The sequence below is a fragment of the Thunnus albacares genome, chromosome 5 (assembly GCF_914725855.1).
Source record: "Thunnus albacares chromosome 5, fThuAlb1.1, whole genome shotgun sequence".
NCBI lineage: Eukaryota > Metazoa > Chordata > Actinopteri > Scombriformes > Scombridae > Thunnus > Thunnus albacares.
Genome location: NC_058110.1, coordinates 31,089,412 through 31,109,102, shown reverse-complemented (window position 1 = coordinate 31,109,102; position 19,691 = coordinate 31,089,412). Strand labels below are relative to the sequence as shown.

The window sequence follows — 19,691 nt, the reverse complement described above, 5'->3', positions numbered from 1 at the left end:
AACAGCGGTCCTAGATCACACTGTGAGACATGTCCGCTGACGGATGATTTGGAGCTTTGGCGACCAAAAATGGGAGTACAACATGGAATGACGCAGAATACAGTAACTGACATGACATTTCATATCATGTGTCAGCCATTTGGGCGAAGCTTACTCAGTGTTTTGCTCTTGATAGCCTCACATTGATATCATACAGCCATAGGATTCTATTAGATCCACCTTCCACAGTGTGACATGCAATAAACTTACACAGTCACAAAGGCTAAAGGCGCCTTTAGCTGTCGAGCTATGACGTTTAACTCCGGATGGTGTAGGACTTTAATAACATTATTACATTGCTTAAAAAAAAATACACACATAGGTCAGCAGCCCTGTGCTGGCAGACAGACAGAGTTGACAGCTGGAGGCTAACGTTAGCTAAACGGTAGTTTTACCATTTTAGATGATTATCCACCCCTCCACACACACAGTACAGAGTGCCTATATGAGTGCATCGGCCTACTTTTCTTAAGGCATCTTTGCATACTTTTGCTCATCTCTTTGTGTGAGTTTTTATTATGTACATAGGTATATATGCTGTCGTTTTGTGTGTGAGTACATGATGTTCACAGTGTGCTCATACATGTGTTACTGTGGGCAACCATACAGTGTGTGTTTACTGTATTTACCCCTGTGACCGTGTCTCAAAATTATATGTATTCTATTCTTTAAGAGCATGGAGGGAGATTCATTAAAAGTATATATTAATAGAAACAGTATTTTATTAAAATCTGTAAATCAAGAGACTTAAGGTCCTTTAGTCCAGAACTAAATGTTGAGAAACCTGTGTGTGTGTGTGTGTGTGTGTGTGTTCGCGTGTGTGTGTGATCACAGCTCAATCACATGATGCATCACATTGCCCCGTCTGTCTCTCTTTCACTTCCTCTATTCTACATGCTCTCTCTCTCTCTCTCTCTCTTGCTGTCTCTCTCTCTTCTTCCATACCCTCTCTAAATTTGTAAATCTTTTTGTTTCCCTCTTTCGCTCTTCCTCTTTTTTTACTTTTATTTATAATCTCTTTTCTTCTATAAACTTATTATTTCTCATGCTTTGTGTACGTCTCTCCGTATCTCTATACGCTTTAGTGTGATTATCTTTCCCACCTCGTTTATTTATTCCTCCTCTTTTCTCACTGTCTCTTACATTATTATTTAACCTGCCCTTTTTCTCTTTTTTTTTCCATGTCTATCTCTCCCTCTTCCTCATCTCACTCCCTGTTTAAGTAGTAGAGAACATACATATAGACAGTATTTCTTAAATGACTGTCTGTCTGGCAAGACTGAAACTAACACTACCAAAGCAGTTTCCACTACAAGACGGATATACATTTGTATAATCCAAAAAAAAAAAAAAAAAACCTGACAGCAGTTTATTCAAATCAGTTACTGTGAACTCCTAATCATCCATCATCATCGTCATCATCAACATCAAGACAAACATGCCACGTGTAGCACTTTGAAACACTGACACACATGATTGCCATATTAACTGTGCTACCTTGCTGTGATGACTATAAACAAAGACGATCACGTGAACACCTGCGGTTTTGGTGAAGCTCGGGTTTGTCCGTATTCAGACACATCTCTGCATGTTGGAACATATTGTTTTCAGGAACATGTCGTCATGTGATAACATCTGTTATTTTGACATCTTTTGAAATTCTGAAAAGCTTTATCCCGTCCGTGTCCACCGGATGAGACTGTGTGTGATTTAGCTGAAAATGTAGGCTTTATATACAGTTAGCTAGTTTAGTCCAGTGGTTCCCAACCTAGGGGTCTGGGCCCCTCCAAAGGGTCAGCAGATAAATCTGAGGGGTGGTGAGATGATTAATGGGAGAGGAAAGAAGAAAAAACAAAGTTCTGATACACAAATCTGTTTTCAGTTCTTGGACTTTTTTTGTAATCTTTGATTTGTGGTGAAATATTGGATCATTTGAACATTTATTGAAATGAAAGCATGTGAGAAGTTTAGAGGGAAAAATCACTATTTGATGGAGCTGTTAACGACTCATAGACATAGTTTCATCTTTATAACAATGTGTTGTATTTTAAAAGCTTGTTATATTATCCATTGTGTCAAATCTTCATCTGAAAAGTAACTAAAGCTGTCAAATAAGTGTAGTGGAGTGGAAAGTATAAAGTAACATCACATGGAAATACTCAAGTAATTTACAGGTATCTCAAAATTGTACTTAAACACAGTACTTGAGTAAATGTACTTAGTTACTTTCCACCACTTCAACTGTACAAATGCAAACATGCAGCTAGAGAACGACAGGCTTCTCTGGGATTGTCTGAACAGATTCACTAAACATCAAACGGTTTTGAAGTATCTGTGGTGTCTGTTGAGGTGATCCAGGTATTCCAAACATTAATAGCCAACTCATAACAGTTCAGAAGAAATCACTCTATCTTTCCCTCTTTCCCGTCTGCGCAGTACACAGGTCCGATCCCGGCCGAGCGAGAGGGCGAGCTGGCCATGGGGGGAGGTCGCAGCGAGACCTCGGCACTGAGCGGGACGGGAGGGGGGCGAGACGTGACCACGACCCAGAATTCCCAAAGGCCCAACGCCTGCTGTTTCTGCTGGTGCTGCTGTTGCAGCTGCTCATGGTAGGAGACAAACACACACACACACACACACACACACACACACACACACACACTGCATTTCCACAGATTTGCACAACCTATGTAGGCAATCACACACTTATCATCGTTGGAATATCCTTGACTGTGTCTGCTAAGGATCGCCGGTTGTGTCGGTAAAACTCCAGCAGTGTTCGTAACTGTGTGTATCTGCAGAGTTTTTCGGTGCAGACGCTGCACAGATGCTGCATTTTCATTTCTCTTCTATTTTTAGCAATAGCTAGGAGCACGTCTCCGGGGATGTTTGGACTGTCTGTCGGTCAGTCCACGTCTTTGGTCCTGATTGAAATATCTCAACAACCGTCAGATGGATTGACAGGAAGTTTTATAAAAAAAAAAAAAAAAGTATAAAATAAATCAGTCTGTATCCATGATCCTGTAGTTAAAACGCTCTAGTTAATTCATTCAGCACCAGTTAATATCCGACAATATCCAAACCCTGAATAACCAGCTGCATTATCACTCGGCAAAACTCAACATGCACGCAGTGACGCAGACGGAGTCGGTGTAGCAGGTAGCCTACGTGACCTGGTGTGTTTCAGCTGGTAGTGCGGTATGAACCTCCCCAATCAGAACCATTTGTTTTTCTACTCCGGGTCTGTCACATACAAACACAGGAATACACAGGAGAGACTCACTCACAGTCACATCACAGCCTCCAGACGTTAGTCAGACAGCAGTAGCAGTATTACTACACTGATTAGTTCTCTATGGTGCATAGCAACTCTGCTCAAGCGAAGAGATTTCCCCTTTTTGCTTCTTCTCTATTTCCATCGTGCAATGACTCTGACCTGCTCCCCCGGAGCGCTAACGGATACATATCCGCACTTTGATTTACAAGAAGTTTTAAAAGTGGATGTTTTATAGCCGATAATCTCTCATCAACTACTTCTACTACTACTTTTTAGTTAGCAACTCAAGAGGAAGGAGTTTATGGCTTATGATTTAAAGTCATAGCAGAAAATCACTATTTTGTCAATCACTATAATATTATCATCACATTTATTATCAAGTGTTTTGGATGTTATATCAAGTTTATAGTGACATTGAGGGGATTGTTATCACTAAAAATCACTATAATGTGATGACCGCATTTCACCTAAGGTCTACCCCATGACCTTGCAGTGACCTTGCGTTACTTTTATTTTCTCGAGCAGCAGATATCAGATATGTTTGAGTTATTATAACAATAATCTTGCATATTTATACAGTTGCATTATAATTCTTAATGTCCTTTTATATATATTTTAGATGTCACCAAATGTATGTAACCTCATATAATCATAGTAGTTATATTACAACAACTCTACACACACTCATACTCGCTCTTTCTCTCTGAAGGTGCAGCTTTACCTTGCGGTTAGCATAACTGTGGTGTGTTTGTGTGTGTGTGTGTGTGTTGTGTTGGGCGTGAGTGTGTGTGTTTCCTGTCTGAAAGCCGTTTTATCATGTCAGTCTCACTTTCAGGAATGAAGAGGAGAGGAGGAAGAGAAGGAGGAAGAGAATATCACAAGACACCAAGATGGAAACCATACCAAACTGTGAAGCTTGGTGAGTCTGCAGTGAGTTATTAGTTAAACCATAAGAACAAATGATGAGTTTTATTCAAACACTTCTTAACACATTTAACATTTGACATTTTTTTTAATATTATCAGTATTTTCTCATGAGAATTTCCATTCACTTCAATGACAACAGACACACTAGTGAGCCACAAAGCTGTAATATTACACCAGAAAACAAAATAGCTGGCTGGATAAAAAAAACAAAGATTAACATGCTAATGTGCTAGCTACATCATGCTAACGTACCAATAGTTGTTCAGCACAGAAGAATGAATGAATTATATCAAAAAAAATACATCTTTCCATTCTTCCTTCTTCAGCACCAAACCCTCAGTGGAAGAGATCCGGCTCTGGTCTCAGTCCTTTGACAAGCTGATGAGGAACCCGGCGGGTCGAAACGTTTTCCGGGAGTTTTTGCGGACGGAGTACAGCGAAGAGAACATGCTGTTCTGGCTGGCCTGCGAAGACCTCAAAAAGGAAATCAACAAGGGCACCATCGAGGAGAAGGCACGCTCCATCTACGAGGACTACATTTCCATACTGTCGCCAAAAGAGGTGAGAGAGAGCTGTTAGCTCAGCCTGTTAACTACCAATACTAGAACATTTCAATCGATTTTTGGCCTTGCAGTTAGCCGATGGTTTCAGTTTTTTAGTATGCAATCAGCATTTCATTGTGTTTATTTTTGATCAAGGTTCTTTTATCATTACAAGATATTTCAATATTTTTATGAATGTTTTTAGTAAGAAGTAAGTTACTTGTTACATTTTATAAACCACAAACACCACTCTCTCTTGCAGCTGACAGTTAAATCTCACACCTCCCTCAAATCTCTTGAACACACCAGCTACGCCTTGTTTATCTCACCCTCATCACAGTCTAGAGACCACTTCCTCTTTCTCAACTAGACTCTAGTGAATAAAGTAAAAGGAACTTTGTTTGTTTCCCTGAATGTTTTCAGACTGGTTCAGGGGTTGCAGATTTAAGGTTACAAGAGATCACTTTTAGATTTTAATTTAGGGAACTACATTTTTCTTTTCCATCCTCATCCGTCTGTCCTTACTTACTCCAACATTTTGATTGACAGCAAGGATATTCATGGTCGCCAGAGGATGAATTCTATTGAGATCCTTTTAGTGCCGTCATCAGGGCAAATTACCCGCTTGTACAAAATAAATATAAAAAGAACATAATGGATAGATTGTAATAAAATTCACTGAGAAGATTCCTGCTCTCCAGATGATGAACCCTTCAGGTTTTTACCTCTAACATCACCATCAGGACCGTCAAGGTTTAGCACCATTAATGTAATAAGTTATTTGCAGTGCAGCCTCTGGGCCTTTTCATAGTCTTGTTCTGAACGTTTCCTGTGTAAAGTTTCTCTGCTGATTCTTTATCTTTACTCACAATTTTCGGTGCACGCTGCAGCATAGCCAGATGTCAGCTGTTTCACACACGCTCAGAGTTCACACCAACGCCCACTTCAGGAAACGGCGAGCCCAGTCGTCTCGGATTGACTCAGTGATTATTGGCGGTTTATTGGATGAACCGACTTTATACTACATCCTTTAGTAAACAAACACACACACACACACACACTCATAGTGAATGTGTTGATAGTTTATTTTGTTCTGGTGAGAAACGGGGGGGGCGAAGCATTGTCTGCTTAACGTTTGCTATTTTAAAACTGACTGTGTGTGTCTGTAACAGTGGTTGCTTTATTTAGTGTGAGAGCTGGAGGCTTTGCTTGTCAGGCTTCATCACAGTGTGTGTGCATATGTGTGTGTGTGTGTGTGTGTGTGTGTGTGCGCGTGCGTGCATGTTTCAACACTAGTGTGTTTGTATGTACAGTTATCTGCATGTGTGTTAGTGTGTGCTTAGAGTGTATTTACAGGAAATTGCTGCTCTCATCACCTTCTGGCAGTAGATGCTTTTTATAAACACACACACTCAGACTAAAAGACAGAAATATCCAGACGTGTGAGTTTGGCAGAGAAGATGCATGCTTGGCTGTCTGTCTGCATGTCTGACCTTGGTAGGATGCCTATCTCTCTTTCTGCGTGTGTGTGTGTGTGTGTGTGTGTGTGTGTGTGTGTGTGTGTGTGTGTGTGTGTGTGTGTGTGTGTGTGTGTGTGTGCGCGTGCGCGTCTTTCCTAAATAAGAGCAGAGAGAAAACATAAGAGAAAGCTTGTCGTTCTATAAATATCTTCTGGTGCTGTGGCTGTGGGGCCACTCTGAGTGTGTGTGTGTGTGTGTGTGTGTGTTTCTAGTACTGTATGTACTGTTGTATGGAAGTTCATTAATGTCAAAACTACAAAAAAAAAACTTCAAACTTTAAATCAACTTATGAGTCCAGATCTGAGATACAGATAGATTTATAGGTTCAGTATGAATGCGTGTGCAGAATCCTGCTTTGTTTGCGCTCCAGTTCTCACGACTTTCTTACAGCTGTTGATGTTGTGTCACTTTTTGAGCACTTTTTTTTTTTTTTTTACCCCATTTCCTCCCCAAAACCAGAGCTCAAACAATAAGTCGACTAATAGAAAATAAATCAACAGCTATGTCATAATTGATTAATTGTTTCTGCATCATACTGTAGTTCCAGCTTCTCAGTTATGAGGGTTTTCTGTTTGTCTTTGTCTTTTTTGATAATGAACTGAGTATCTTTTTGGTTTTGGACTGTTCAACTGACAACACAGTTTTTGGTCCCTCGGCCGGGAGTCGAACCGTGGACGTTGCGGTTATGCGGTGTGCACCTTAACCATTAGGCCACCAGAGCGCCCTAACATAAGCGATTTGATGACATCAGCTTGAGCTCAGGGAAATTGTAGAAGTAGTTTTTCACCATTTACTGACATTTTATAGATCAAATCGTTAGATCGTTAGTAAGGATGCACAATATATGGGTGGCAGATAAATTATTGGCCAATAAATAAGAAAATTAAACTATTATTTTTGGTTCAATAATGGAATTTCAATTGATAATTACATCTGATAATGGAGAGCCTCGGCTACAGACCAAGGATGCCACTTGAAACCCGGTTCAGTGGGTTTTTTTTTTTTAAGGTCAGGTTTTCTGTAGGTACTGAAGGGGACTGAGAGTAGATTACGTGGTTTTAGTGTAATTTATTTTTTAATTTAATTTATCTCTGTCTTTCTCACCTCTCCTTGTTTCTGTTTCTGTGCCACAGCGGAGAGAATGAAATGGACTTAAAGTTGTAGTTTACTCGAGTCGACGACGACAATGTTTGTATCCATTAAGTGCAGCAAAAAATTCGAAAGTAAAGGAAACAGACCCTCTTTATCCACAGCCAGTATGTTTTACAGCCATACAGACCTTATTATGCTAATAGTAAATTGTTAAAAATGAACTCTAACTGCATATATCAACTGAGGCTATCGCTTCTTGAAATTCCGTTAATTCTTGTAGAGTTTGAGGCTGAGACCGAACAGCCAGTTAGCTTAGCCGTCAGTTATGTTTCATATTTCAGTTTAGTGGACTAAGGACATGAATGAGCAGTTTGGCACAGAGTAAGAGTCTAAAAATAGTGTCTCTCTTTCTATTTATTCAATCGAGAATCAATTCAGAATCAAATGGTGATACCAAGAGATTCACACAGTTTCAGGGACCTTTGCCTGAAATGCCAGAAACCTAAAACTGGAATTTCACATTTACTTTAACACCAATACTGAATACAGTACGGTTTGATATAAAGCATGTGAACCAATCTGTCTTCTTTCTTACTAAACTAATCTAAACTTCCTTCCAGGTGAGTCTGGATGCCCGGGTACGAGAGGTGATCAACAGGAAGATGCAGGAACCGGCGCCTCACACGTTTGAAGACGCCCAGCTGCAGATCTACACGTTGATGCACAGGGACTCCTACCCACGATTCCTCTCCTCCAGCATCTACAAGTCGCTCATTCACGGCGGCTCGCGCACCTCCTCGGAATCATAGTCCCACACATGGCCTCCACCACCTCCTCCTCCTCTGATCCTGTACTTACAGGATTGAATGCCAGACCATTTCATAACTTCTTCCGTACTCTCGTTCAAGTCCAAAACTTCTAAAAAAAAAAAAAATGATCACAGACTCCTCCCGGGACTCCTCAGTTCACCTCTCTTTTCCAAATCCCAAATCTCTCCAATTACTGCCAAGACTTTCTTCTCATTTCTCTGCTACATCTAAACCTTTAGTAACGTTGCCAAGACCTCCACTCTTCTTCTTTTGTTTCCTCTTTTTGCCTCTTCACTCCAGTTGACTCCTCTTTTGTGACTCTCTCTTTCATGACATTGTTTCCATAGTTACCTCTGATCCATGCTCTTGTCTTCATTCTCATAAAGTTCAGGCAAGTGTCTTGAAAGGCCTTTCAAAATAAGAAAAATGAGTTACAACATAAAATAACATGAGTGAGTGTTAAAACTATAAAAAAGATTTGTCTGGCAATAATTGTGAAAAAGTGAATTCAATTAGAAAACAATGTTGGGACAAGGTGCCAATTTTTTTGTAATTTGGACAAAATATTGAAAATTAAAATTTTACCAGTTTATACCCATAATTTTTTTTAACTCCAGATTTTTTTATTAATCAGGATGAGAAAAAGCATCTGAAACATTTATATTTTTTACAATTTTTTTGTGTTAACAGAACCTCAATTTTGAAAGTCATGACCTAGTGATTCATAGATTTTATTTTTTAAAAGACCAATATTGATGCATTTGTTAACAGAACCCGACCATTGCTGAATTTTTAAAAGGCCAATATCATTTCCTGAGAGTTGAATAAATTCAATGATAACGTATGGACAGATACTTGATTTGATTATAATTCAAGGTGCACTTACTAGCTTATTCTAGGTCTTTCAACCTCATCTTACAGTCTTCTTCAGTGGAACAGTTTTCTGCACAAACTGTCGATCTATTCACTGAGGAAGACTGTGAGATGAAGTTTAAAGCTTCAGAAAAAGTGTGTGAACTGGTTTTTAAAAATCAGATAACGACATACCTGCCAATATCTTTTTTTTTTTAACATTAACACAAAATATTAAACATTTTTGCTAAGAATCTCAAGATTTTACTGTTGGGAAAAATTGACATGTTTCATAATAACCCCTTACATATCTTTGACTTTTCTGTGCTGACGTTTTTTGTTACTTATCAACTGATACCAACATATCTGCTAATAATATAATATAATATCGGTCAATATTGCTCCTCAACCCGTTTATTATTGTAGATTAGGGTTAAGTTATAGTTACAGTTTTTTTTTATTGAACTACAAAGGTGCAAGGTCAAAAAAGAACTTTAACCCTAAAGTTTTGATCAGGGTCCCTTAAATTTGGTTAACAAATTAATAACCAAGATATGCACTGAGTGGGACATTTACAGCTGAAAAGTAAAGTTATAATTTTGGCGTTTCATGCAGACGTATCAATCACGCTCTATTTATGAATTTGATGGTATCAGTTTGATTCTTGGCTTCCGTACTTTCCTTAAGATTCCTAAAGCTGCTGAACATCCTGTACCTCCTCTTATCTCTATCCTGGAAAATCTGTTTTTTCTCTTTTCTTAACGTCTGTTTACTTCTGTCTTTCTACCTCCATCCTTTTTATTCATCCTTTTAATTCAGTATTTCCTCTCTCAGGCAACCTTCTCATGTTTCCTACCAGTCTGCCACTTTCCTGTTTTTCCATCACAAGGGCTGCTGAAGGGAGCGATTCGGGAGGTTGAGACAGTTTTTTTTTTTTTTTTTTTGGAATACCATCGGCGGTTATGTGGAGAGATTACGCATTAATACATGATTATTATTTTGGGAGATTTCAGTGCATTTCAATGGGAGTTAATGTATTCTTCTGTGACATGGATTCTTAGTGAATATTTTACCGATTCCCCCCCCCGTCCTACCATGACCACCCAATCACCTTTTTTTTTAATAGCCAATTCAAAAGGTGGACTCATCCCACCTCCTCGCCTTGTCTTTCATCCTGCGGTTGCCTCTACTTTGGGACGGAAAAAGGCGAAAGGAAAAAAAAGATGGATGCTGTCTCACTTGCTTTCTCTTTCTTTTTCTCTCTTTCAACTGGAAAACACAGGGTGCTCCGTCCATCCCCGGCTACAAACTATAACAAAAAAAAAAATTCTGTTTTTTTTTTTTCTTTTTTTTTTTTTGTTGTTCATTTCTCCCCTTTCGTTTTTGCTGGATCAATCATTTCGCTCCTGTGATAAACAAACAGACGAATGGATGGATGTCACTTCCTTCCGACTACTGATTTACAAACAGACAAGACGTCTATTTTTTAAGAGAAAACTCTATATGGAACATTTGAATTATGTTTTCTTTTTGTTCGTTTGTTTGTTCTTTTGGTTTCTCCCACTCTTTCCCTTCCTGGATTTTTGCAAGAAGAGGAGGATTCCTCTGAGACTGTACTGATCCCCACCCGACGCAACACCACAGACACCGCAATAAAACACTGGAGTTTAGAAAAAAAAAAAAAAACACACACACACACACACACACATGATCACATTCGCCCTATTTATGTTACTATACTTCAGGGGATCTTTTATCAGTAAAATTCCTTCCCGTCCAAACTATTAACTATCAGCAAGAAATGACCACGTCTGCCAAAAAAGCAGAAAAGGTTACCTTGGGTTCGTTGCGTAACACTTACAGGATATACGCTGTCTCCTTATCACAGTTAAGTAATGATAATTCATTCTGACCTGTGCAGTTATAAAAAATAATGCACCCAACAGAAGTTATTAGCGTCCACACTGCTTTACTTTTCGTAACCACCATGCCCATTAAACAATATTTAAAATACAACAGTTGGTATTCATATTTAAGGCAATACATCCTCTAAATGTAAACTTTTGTTAGCCATGGAATAACAATAATTTGGTGAGAAGTTGGTATTTTAACAATCTAGCTCTCTTTCAGCTGTAGGGATTCATTTAAAACACTGACTGCCTTTGAAGTATTTTACTTTTTCCAAAGTAGCATCCTCATCAGAGTCCAGTATTCTCACAGCTGCAGTATAAGTTGCCTTCTATCATTTAAAAAAAGTAATTAAGTTGTATAATTATAGATATATTCATCTTTTTTTTTTTTTTAAATAGTGGAGATTTTTAATCATGGGACAGCTGAAATAATTAATCACTATTAGCTGATCGACAGAACAGTAATCGGCAACAATTCTGATTATCAATAGTTACTGTTCTTTAGTTAAGCAAATACAGCAGATATCCACTGTACCGTGACGTCACCCGTTGGTTTCTGAAGAGCGGTTTTGAAGCTCAAAGTGAGCCGCTCCGGCCGTCGCCATCTTGGCAGTACGTGACTCTGCCTAACTCCCAGCCAATCAAAAATGGGCAAAGAGGCGGGGCCGAATGGCTGGAACAAGCCACCTAGCGGCTAGCAACTTTACGGCTTAATAAAATTTAAACGGGTGAGTTATAAAACCGTACAATTGTCATAAAAGGGGAAATTAGCTATAGAGACCAGGCTGTAAACATGTTTATTTCTGCTGTAAAGTTGGGCATTTTAACATGGAGGTCTATGGGGACTGACTCCCGTTTGGAGCCTCAAGTGGCCATTCAAGGAACTGCAGTTTTTGGCACTTCCGCATTAGCTTCATTTGTCAGCCCCGGAGGTTGCCGCTTCCTGTAACCCTTAAATAATGACTTAATCTTAAATATCATCTCTTGACTTTAAAGTTGCACCGTACAAAGATTGTACTGTTAAGACTCCTGACATCTTATCAAGCTAAAATAACAAACTGGGGCCTCAACAGAAAAGAAAGTCCCATCCACAATATTTAAATTAGCTCACACTGAATTATGGACTGGCATGAAAACTTTGGCGTGCACAGTATAAAACAATATAAACAATATAAAATGCTTTTTATCTTTTTGTCATAGGTCATATGGAGGTTAACGTTATTATCATTTTCCAGCTTGAAACCACTGTTCAGACCATCAATAAGTTTGTAATGAAAAAAAAAACAAATAGCAAAAATATACAGTGTACTATGTCTGACTTAGCACAAAATAATATGAATGTGTCTAGAAAGCAAACATGGCGGCCTCACAGCAAAATCCACTGTTCAAAATAACTTAATCCTAATTTAATTATGGTTTAATGTTTTGAACTATTTTTACCACCAAGTCTTTCTATAATACAGCCAGAGCTCAGCTGTAAATAACTATTTTTCCAGTGTGTAAATTAAATTAATTATTAATAACACTGGCAACATTTTATCATCCAGGCCCAAACGACATGAACACAACATTACATTCACTGTTTAATCAGGTTGTATTACATGATTTTGGAATCTCAAAAGTGCAAAATTGTCAAATGCTGCTGTTAATGGTCGGGAAGGACCAAAGAAGATAAAAGTCTTTCGAAAGATCCCCAAGTTTTAAACCTAAAAGTTGAAGTTTTCCCAATAAGTATAGTAATACAAACACACACAAACACACACACACACACACACACACACACCAGGGTGGCCTACCTGGGCACTGCTGCTGCTGACCTCTGCCTCTGTGACCTCTCACCTTTGACCTCACCACTGTCTGTTGACCACTTGGAGGCCTGCTCCTGATTGGATGCAGGAGGCCGCAGGGCTAAACTGTGGTTGGTCAATTCAGGAAGGGGGGTGGGAGGAAATCCCAGGTGCAAAAAAGATATATAGATATAAATATATACAGTGTGTGTATATATATATATGTATACACCACACACGTGTGTGTATATATATATATATATATATATATATATATGAACAACTAATAAAAAATAAAAAACTATACAGAGAAAAAAAGATATTATGTGAGATGGGATGCTTACACCCAGTGCTTCATGGGAAATGTAGTTTGAGGAAAACAAATGTTTGTAGTTGTCTGTGGAGGCAGAAACAACATATTTTAAAAAAAAGAGATGCCTAGGTCTTAACCAGACTGGTCACTCCGAATGCATTTATCTTAGTTTTGTTAATGTTATTTATTTTATATTTTGGTAAAACTGTGATTTTAATTGTACATATATAAACGGAAACCCTTGAACATCCAATGAGAAGCAGCTTCATTTTTGGGGGTGTTTTGTGTGTGAAAGTTGTGTTTTTTTCCATTTATCTCTCACATCAGAAGTTCCTTTTCTTATATCGTGTCTCTGCTGGGAATCAAACCCTCAACCTTGCCACTGTCACTGTCTAGCTTTACCACACGATATCAATATTAAATAGTTATTATGAAAATATGGTTTTCCCAGTTCAACATGAAGTTTAAGAATAATTCTGTTCTTTTGTTTGTTTTGTTTTTACAAATTGTGCCTTTTTTGTAGTTCAGGTCATCATGAGAACACGGTGACGTCATTAAAAGAAAGTCAGACGATTTGACAGGCCGTCAACAAATCTCCAGGTTTTTGGGAGAAAATGAAGTTAAACAGTAAAATCCGTACTCAGACTGTCCGCTTTGAACATCTGTCACAGTTTTGACCTTTTTACACACAGTTCTCTTGGTCAAAACATAATTATTCCCCACATTTCATGTACTTTCAGTTTTACCTTCAAATAAATTGGTTATGATTATCAGTTTCAAGGATATAGCTGGCAATTGTCTATATTATCAACAGATTAAACTACAATCAACTCATCCTACTTACAAGTGTTGTGTGTGTATCCAAAGTGTGATACATCTTATTCCTCTGTGCTGTAGACCTCCATTGTTGTCCAAAAACTATTAAAAACACGTCAGTGAGCCACACCACTGCACTGGGTGACACATTCCTTCACCCTGAAGATTACGGGCACGGTAGTTTATTTAGAAACGCCTCCAAAGACTAATAATAGAGATCACGTTTTCAGTCTCCGGAGAGTAGTTCAGTGTAAGGTAGACAGCACTGTGTGGGAATGTGGTTGCGTTCACAGAGCTTTGCTAACTTTATCACAACTTCAACTTCGTCATTGACATGTTTTTAATGGTTTTTGGACAGTGGAGGTCTACGACACAAAGGAATAATATAATACCAAACTTTGGAAACACACACAACACTTAAGTAAGTTGATCAATTCATTGCTGGTTTGGCTCTACACACGAGATTTGTTGATAATAAGAAAACTATTGAAGAACGCCTGTCATATCCTTTAAACTTTTGGCTTATTCACAACCTGTCTGATCATCATGACTACTCATTTTTCTTGTGGACTTTAGTTGTAGAGATATCACCGTGATACTTAAGTGAGTACAATATTTTCATAACTGAAAGAAATCATGGCCCAAAATTGGAAAATGAAACCCACCTTTTAATTAACTAGAATTGCCCAGTAAAAAGGTAAAGTAATATGTAGGAGTGGAAGAAGAAAATATTTTGCCTACCTTGATTAATGTGTGCTGGAGGTTTGCAATAGGCTCCTGCAGATCTTCATGTACTGTAACCACTTACAAATATATAAACATAAACAGCGGTGATGTACATAGTTCTCACCAAGCATTAGTTAGAAAAGCATCATGCACACATTAACAAACACACATTCTAAATCTTAAAATCTCTCCCCGACTGGTAGAGCTCAGCTAAAACAGAAACAATCAGAATGATGAACCATCGAGCAGCTTCTTACAGAATGTAAACTCACTCACCTGCAAGTTTACAAATGTTTTCCAAATCTCTGCTAGCCAGCTATATTTTTAAATAATAAACCCTGAGAGACTGCAGACTGATCACATTTATCTTACATATCCCTCACTGGCTCCCCACCTGATCACACTAAAAAGTCTTTCTTCTGTATCTCAGGGTTCAGTTTTCAAATGAAAAAACTTTCTTTGGTATTTCTCCTTCATCAGCAAACAATCTTAACTACTGTGTCTCAACCAAACTGGTAGCTCCTGGTCTGAAAAGTGAAGTCAATGCGGAGATGCCTTAAACCTGCATTCTTTCTAATGGCCAGCAGGAGGCGACTCTACTGGTTGTAAAAAATAAGTCCCAATGTATGGAAGTCTATGAGAAAATGACCCTACTCGTCACTTGATTTATTACTGTTATTAAGTTTCATGGTCTCAATCACTAGTTTCAAGTCTTCTTCAATACAGCATGTTCATTTTATAAATTATGGTCCCCTTTAGAGTAAAATAGACAATAAAGTAGGGTATGCTTTAGGGTGTGGCTACATTGTGATTGACAAGTTGCTTTCATGGTGACGTTGATTACGTAACGTTACCATGGCGTAATCCTAGAATTACAGAGTATAGGCGTAGCTGCCACTATTTCACAAAGTGTTTTCCGTTCAGGAAAGGTAATTGTAATATTTTGGTTGCCTAAAATAGTAAAGACTCTCTAAGGAGTCGGCTGTCCAGTCTTTCCAGTAAGTACATTTTGTTTTAATGGTTTTAAGCCTGTTTTTCATTCACATAAATTAGCATTAGCATTATCACAGTTAGCCATAGACTGTAAATGCACCGTGCTAACCAGTGCTAACCATGCTAGAAACTAGCGCTAGGGTCATTTCTGGCTCCAAAAATCAAAGATGTCAGCGGTCAATTCCAAGATGGCAAAAGTCAAATCGCCAAACTCGAAGCTTCAAAATGGCAGTGGGTGATGTCATGGTGAATACGTCCATATTTTTTACAGTCTATGGTCTAAACCTGGGGTCTGTGGACACCTAGTGGTCCACTCTAGCATTGCAGGAGGTCCATGGAGAACTTCTGAATACATTTGTAAATAAATATAAAAGGACAGAACTCCCCATGCACAGCCAGTATTTTCAGACAGGTGCTAGTCCATCGCAGGAACATATAAGGTGAAAATCAAAAATATGTAAATAAATATGTATATAGATTTTTGCCAATTAAAACCTGAGATAAAAGCATGTAATTTACGGCTGTGTATTGCCACCATGACAAAAAAGAAAAAAAGTGTTCAGTTTCTCAATATAACAAGAAAACTTCCCTGCATAATATAACATTATTCTTGATATAACAAGAACGTTTTCTCATTATATCAAGAAACAGAGCAAATATTCTTTTGTCATGGTGGCAGCAATATACTGCTGTAGTAATTCACTGGCAGGGTAGACATAATAAAGGTAAACAGGGGGTCCAGTACTCAAATAAGGTTAAGAACCATTGATCTAAACAACCCCTTCTAATGTGAAACTGCAGTTTGAGTTGATGGGTTGAAGTGAAAGTGAACATGACCTAAGCAGAGACAGACGGTGCTGCTGGAGTTGACTCTCAAACTGTTGATACTCCCAACAGTCTGTTTCTCAAGGAAACCAACACACACATACTGAGCTGTGAAACAGTCAATTTGTAGTTCTTGTGTACGTCTCGTCGTTTTCCACAGTTCACTGTAACTTGATCTGTTTGTGTTTGGGATGAATTCTCTATGTGACTCAGACACACACGTACTTACCTATATATACAGTATACACATGCACACACACACACACGCTGTCTCATACCTCCATATTCTCACACAAACACGTACTCCCACACTCATGGACAGTTCTTTATCTGTCCATACGTGTTTTTTTTCCCAGCAGTCCACTCTCTAGTTTTTTTGTTGATCATTAAAGTTGTTGGTAAAGTTGATCAGTTGATAATTGTCACTTTAAATGAAAGTTTCCTCTAGCTGTTTCTTTCAGTCCATGCACAAGTGGCTTTTTGTTTTCTTCATATGCTTCAAAAGATACCTGAACTTCCTTTTAATATGTATCAATCCACTGCTGTTAAACCAGGAACCATCAAGTGAAATAGTACAGGATCAAAGTAAAAGATCTGTTGTGAGACTCGACATTAGATTATACACAATCCCTGTAAAATTTCATAAAAGTATACAAAATAATCACCAAAAATTACAAATCGTTTCTCTGTTTAATACCAGCTGCGTAAAACATAAATCTTCTGCAGGTAATTTTGTTTTAAGAGCCATATTATCAAAATGACTCTTGTGAGTATAAGTATAGTGTATAGTATAGTGCTTAACCATTTGGTAATGCTTTATTTTACAGCTCTGTAATTCTCCTTTTTAAGAAAAATAGAAGAAGCAGAAATAGTTTAGAAGTTCTGAGATTGTTATTTTAGGTAGACTTTAGTTACTTGTGTTGAGTTTTATAAGCAGTTGTTGATTCCAAATAATTGCTAGCTTGACCTTGAGAGTCTTTTAGCTAATGCACAACAGTTTAACAACAACTTTAAAGTTCCCATTAATAAATGAATAGTGAATGATTATTAACATGGGCTTAATGAAGCAGGTCTTAAAGGGAAATTCCTCTGGCAATCAACAACTGCTCATAGGAATAGGAATAGGAATGATCACCAAAACTACAAAAAAAATGATCCAAGTTATGTTAAAGCAGAATTTTCTGTTTTGTGTTGCAAAATGGCCAGTTGAATTGGCCTCCATCAGTCACTGTCAATCAGATATTATTTCTCACCCTAATCATACATGCTATAAACCAATTTTAGTCAAAATCAGGAATGATATGGTCAGTTCGTGGCCTGTTTGCTATAAGTTCCGTTCACTAAGTGACCATTTCTCTCCAGCACCCTTTTATTTCTTCTCTATCAGATCCAGCTGCCCTGCGTTTCGTCTAAACCGCAACTTCAGTCTGTTTTCCATCCAAGAAGACGACACCTAACAGAATCTGATATCGTACAGACCCCAGGCCTTCCAAGTGTCTCTCCAATTTCCTCCCTCTCTCTCTCTCTCTCCCATGCTCAAGTATGGAAAGAGCTCAGCAGTGTTTCCACAACAAACACAACAGGAGCTTTCTCTGCTCTGCTTTCTCACTGCTTTTCATCACCTCTGTCAACCTGCTCACACCAGCAGCCTCGTTTGGAAAATGGAGACGACTCAGGTTTTTACTTACGTCAATTGAGATTTATTTTATTTATTTTTTTCCTGTAAATCTGGACCTCAGAAATGAATAAAGGTGACACGGGCCTTTCTGTTGTCATTCTGAGGAGGATCAACAGTGATCATGTTTACATCAACTGTAATAGTTTGACTCTCATTCCAAATAAGAGTTGAATGTGTCTGTATAAAATCTGAATATTGCATTTTGAATTTCATTTGGCAAAATAAGAAACTGTCCACAATTAAGTCAGACACACTGCTGTATTTCCTTTACACCATAACCCTAATATAACAGTGCTTGACCAGTTGTAAAGGGGAAAATGTTTGATAAACTGTCACTGCCCTTAAAGAGATGATATTTCAGAGACTAAAATAAACATAATTATCAGTCAGTGGGTAATGAATAAACTAAACTAACTTCAGCTGCTACAGCAATACAGAGAACTTTAGACAGTACTGCTGACTGATGATTTATACTTGAACATGAAATTTGAAATCTGCAGAAAGTTTCTGTTAAAAAATGGGGGAACTACCAAATATAGGCAATGTATGAGTTTTCTATAGACTGGGAGAAATATAACAAAACATACTTGATATTGCCAAATGGAAAGTAAAAACGGGTCATACCTTCATCAAGGCTGCACAACTCTGAAAAAATGTTCAAAGAATAAATCATCCGGATACATGTGTGTACCTAAATACACAGTCATGTTGACGGTAATTAAATAATGTGTCAGATTGTTTTTCCCCTCATTCAGGTTTAATAGTTGATCTTATGATGCCCAATCTCACAATTTTCTACTATACCCTGAAAAACATTTCCAGGCCTATCTCCTAAGTATGACTTAAAGGTGCAGTGTGTAGAATTTAACGATATCTAGCAGAGCAGACCTGGCAGAAAAGGAATATAATATTCATAAGTATGTTTTCATTAGTGTTTAATCACCTGAAAATAAGATTTGTGGTGTTTTCGTTACCTTAGAATGAGCCCTTTATATCTACCTAGGGAGCGGGTCCTCTTCCACGGAGCACGCTGTGTTTCTACAGTAGCCCCGAATGGACAAACCAAACACTGGCTCTAGAGGGGGCCTTTTGCATTTTTTGCAAATTTCCTGGCAACCGCAGGTTCTCCTACACGCTTGGAAGGGGAGAGTGTGTGGAGGGGTATTCAGCTGGTTGCAATCTGCAACCTCACCACTAGATGCCACTAAATCTTACACACTGTTCCTTTAAGTATTTCATGATTCCAATGTATTTTTCTATGGGATTTTTTCTCATATTTATGAGATAAGGCCTCCGTCCCATGTATAGAAAAATAAATAAACTAGCAAAAAAACGTAATGATAAATGAAAGTTTAACATTTAACAGTGAAAAATGAACCTGTCGGTGCTCCTTGGTGGCCAAACTCTGCAATAGCAACACTTTCGAAATTAGCCATCATATTTGCTGACACCGATTTATCTGAAATAAGCCAATATCTGTCCATATAATTAGCCTAAATTTACCACATTTTGTTAAAATATATTAAAATGCTTAAAATATTCCAACTATTAAAACCAAAAAAGCCAAAAAGAAACTACAGTGATG

The 19,691-nt window shown here is 38.1% G+C and overlaps 1 protein-coding gene across 8 annotated transcripts in view; it reads left to right on the top strand.

The window, feature by feature from the left end:
- The window catches only part of rgs19 (regulator of G protein signaling 19), a 35,316-nt gene extending 24,572 nt beyond the window's left edge, over window positions 1–10,744 (top strand). For 7 of the 8 annotated variants that reach the window (XM_044352124.1, XM_044352127.1, XM_044352129.1 and 4 more), the window contains 4 exons: window positions 2,476–2,648; window positions 4,140–4,235; window positions 4,570–4,804; window positions 8,018–10,744. In XM_044352124.1, the coding sequence (XP_044208059.1) occupies window positions 2,476–2,648; window positions 4,140–4,235; window positions 4,570–4,804; window positions 8,018–8,206 (693 nt within the window). In that variant the 3' untranslated portion in view covers window positions 8,207–10,744. The remainder of the gene's footprint in view (window positions 1–2,475; window positions 2,649–4,139; window positions 4,236–4,569; window positions 4,805–8,017) is intronic. The other variant, XM_044352125.1, reaches the window with a different exon arrangement.
- The last annotated feature ends 8,947 nt before the right edge of the window (window positions 10,745–19,691 follow it).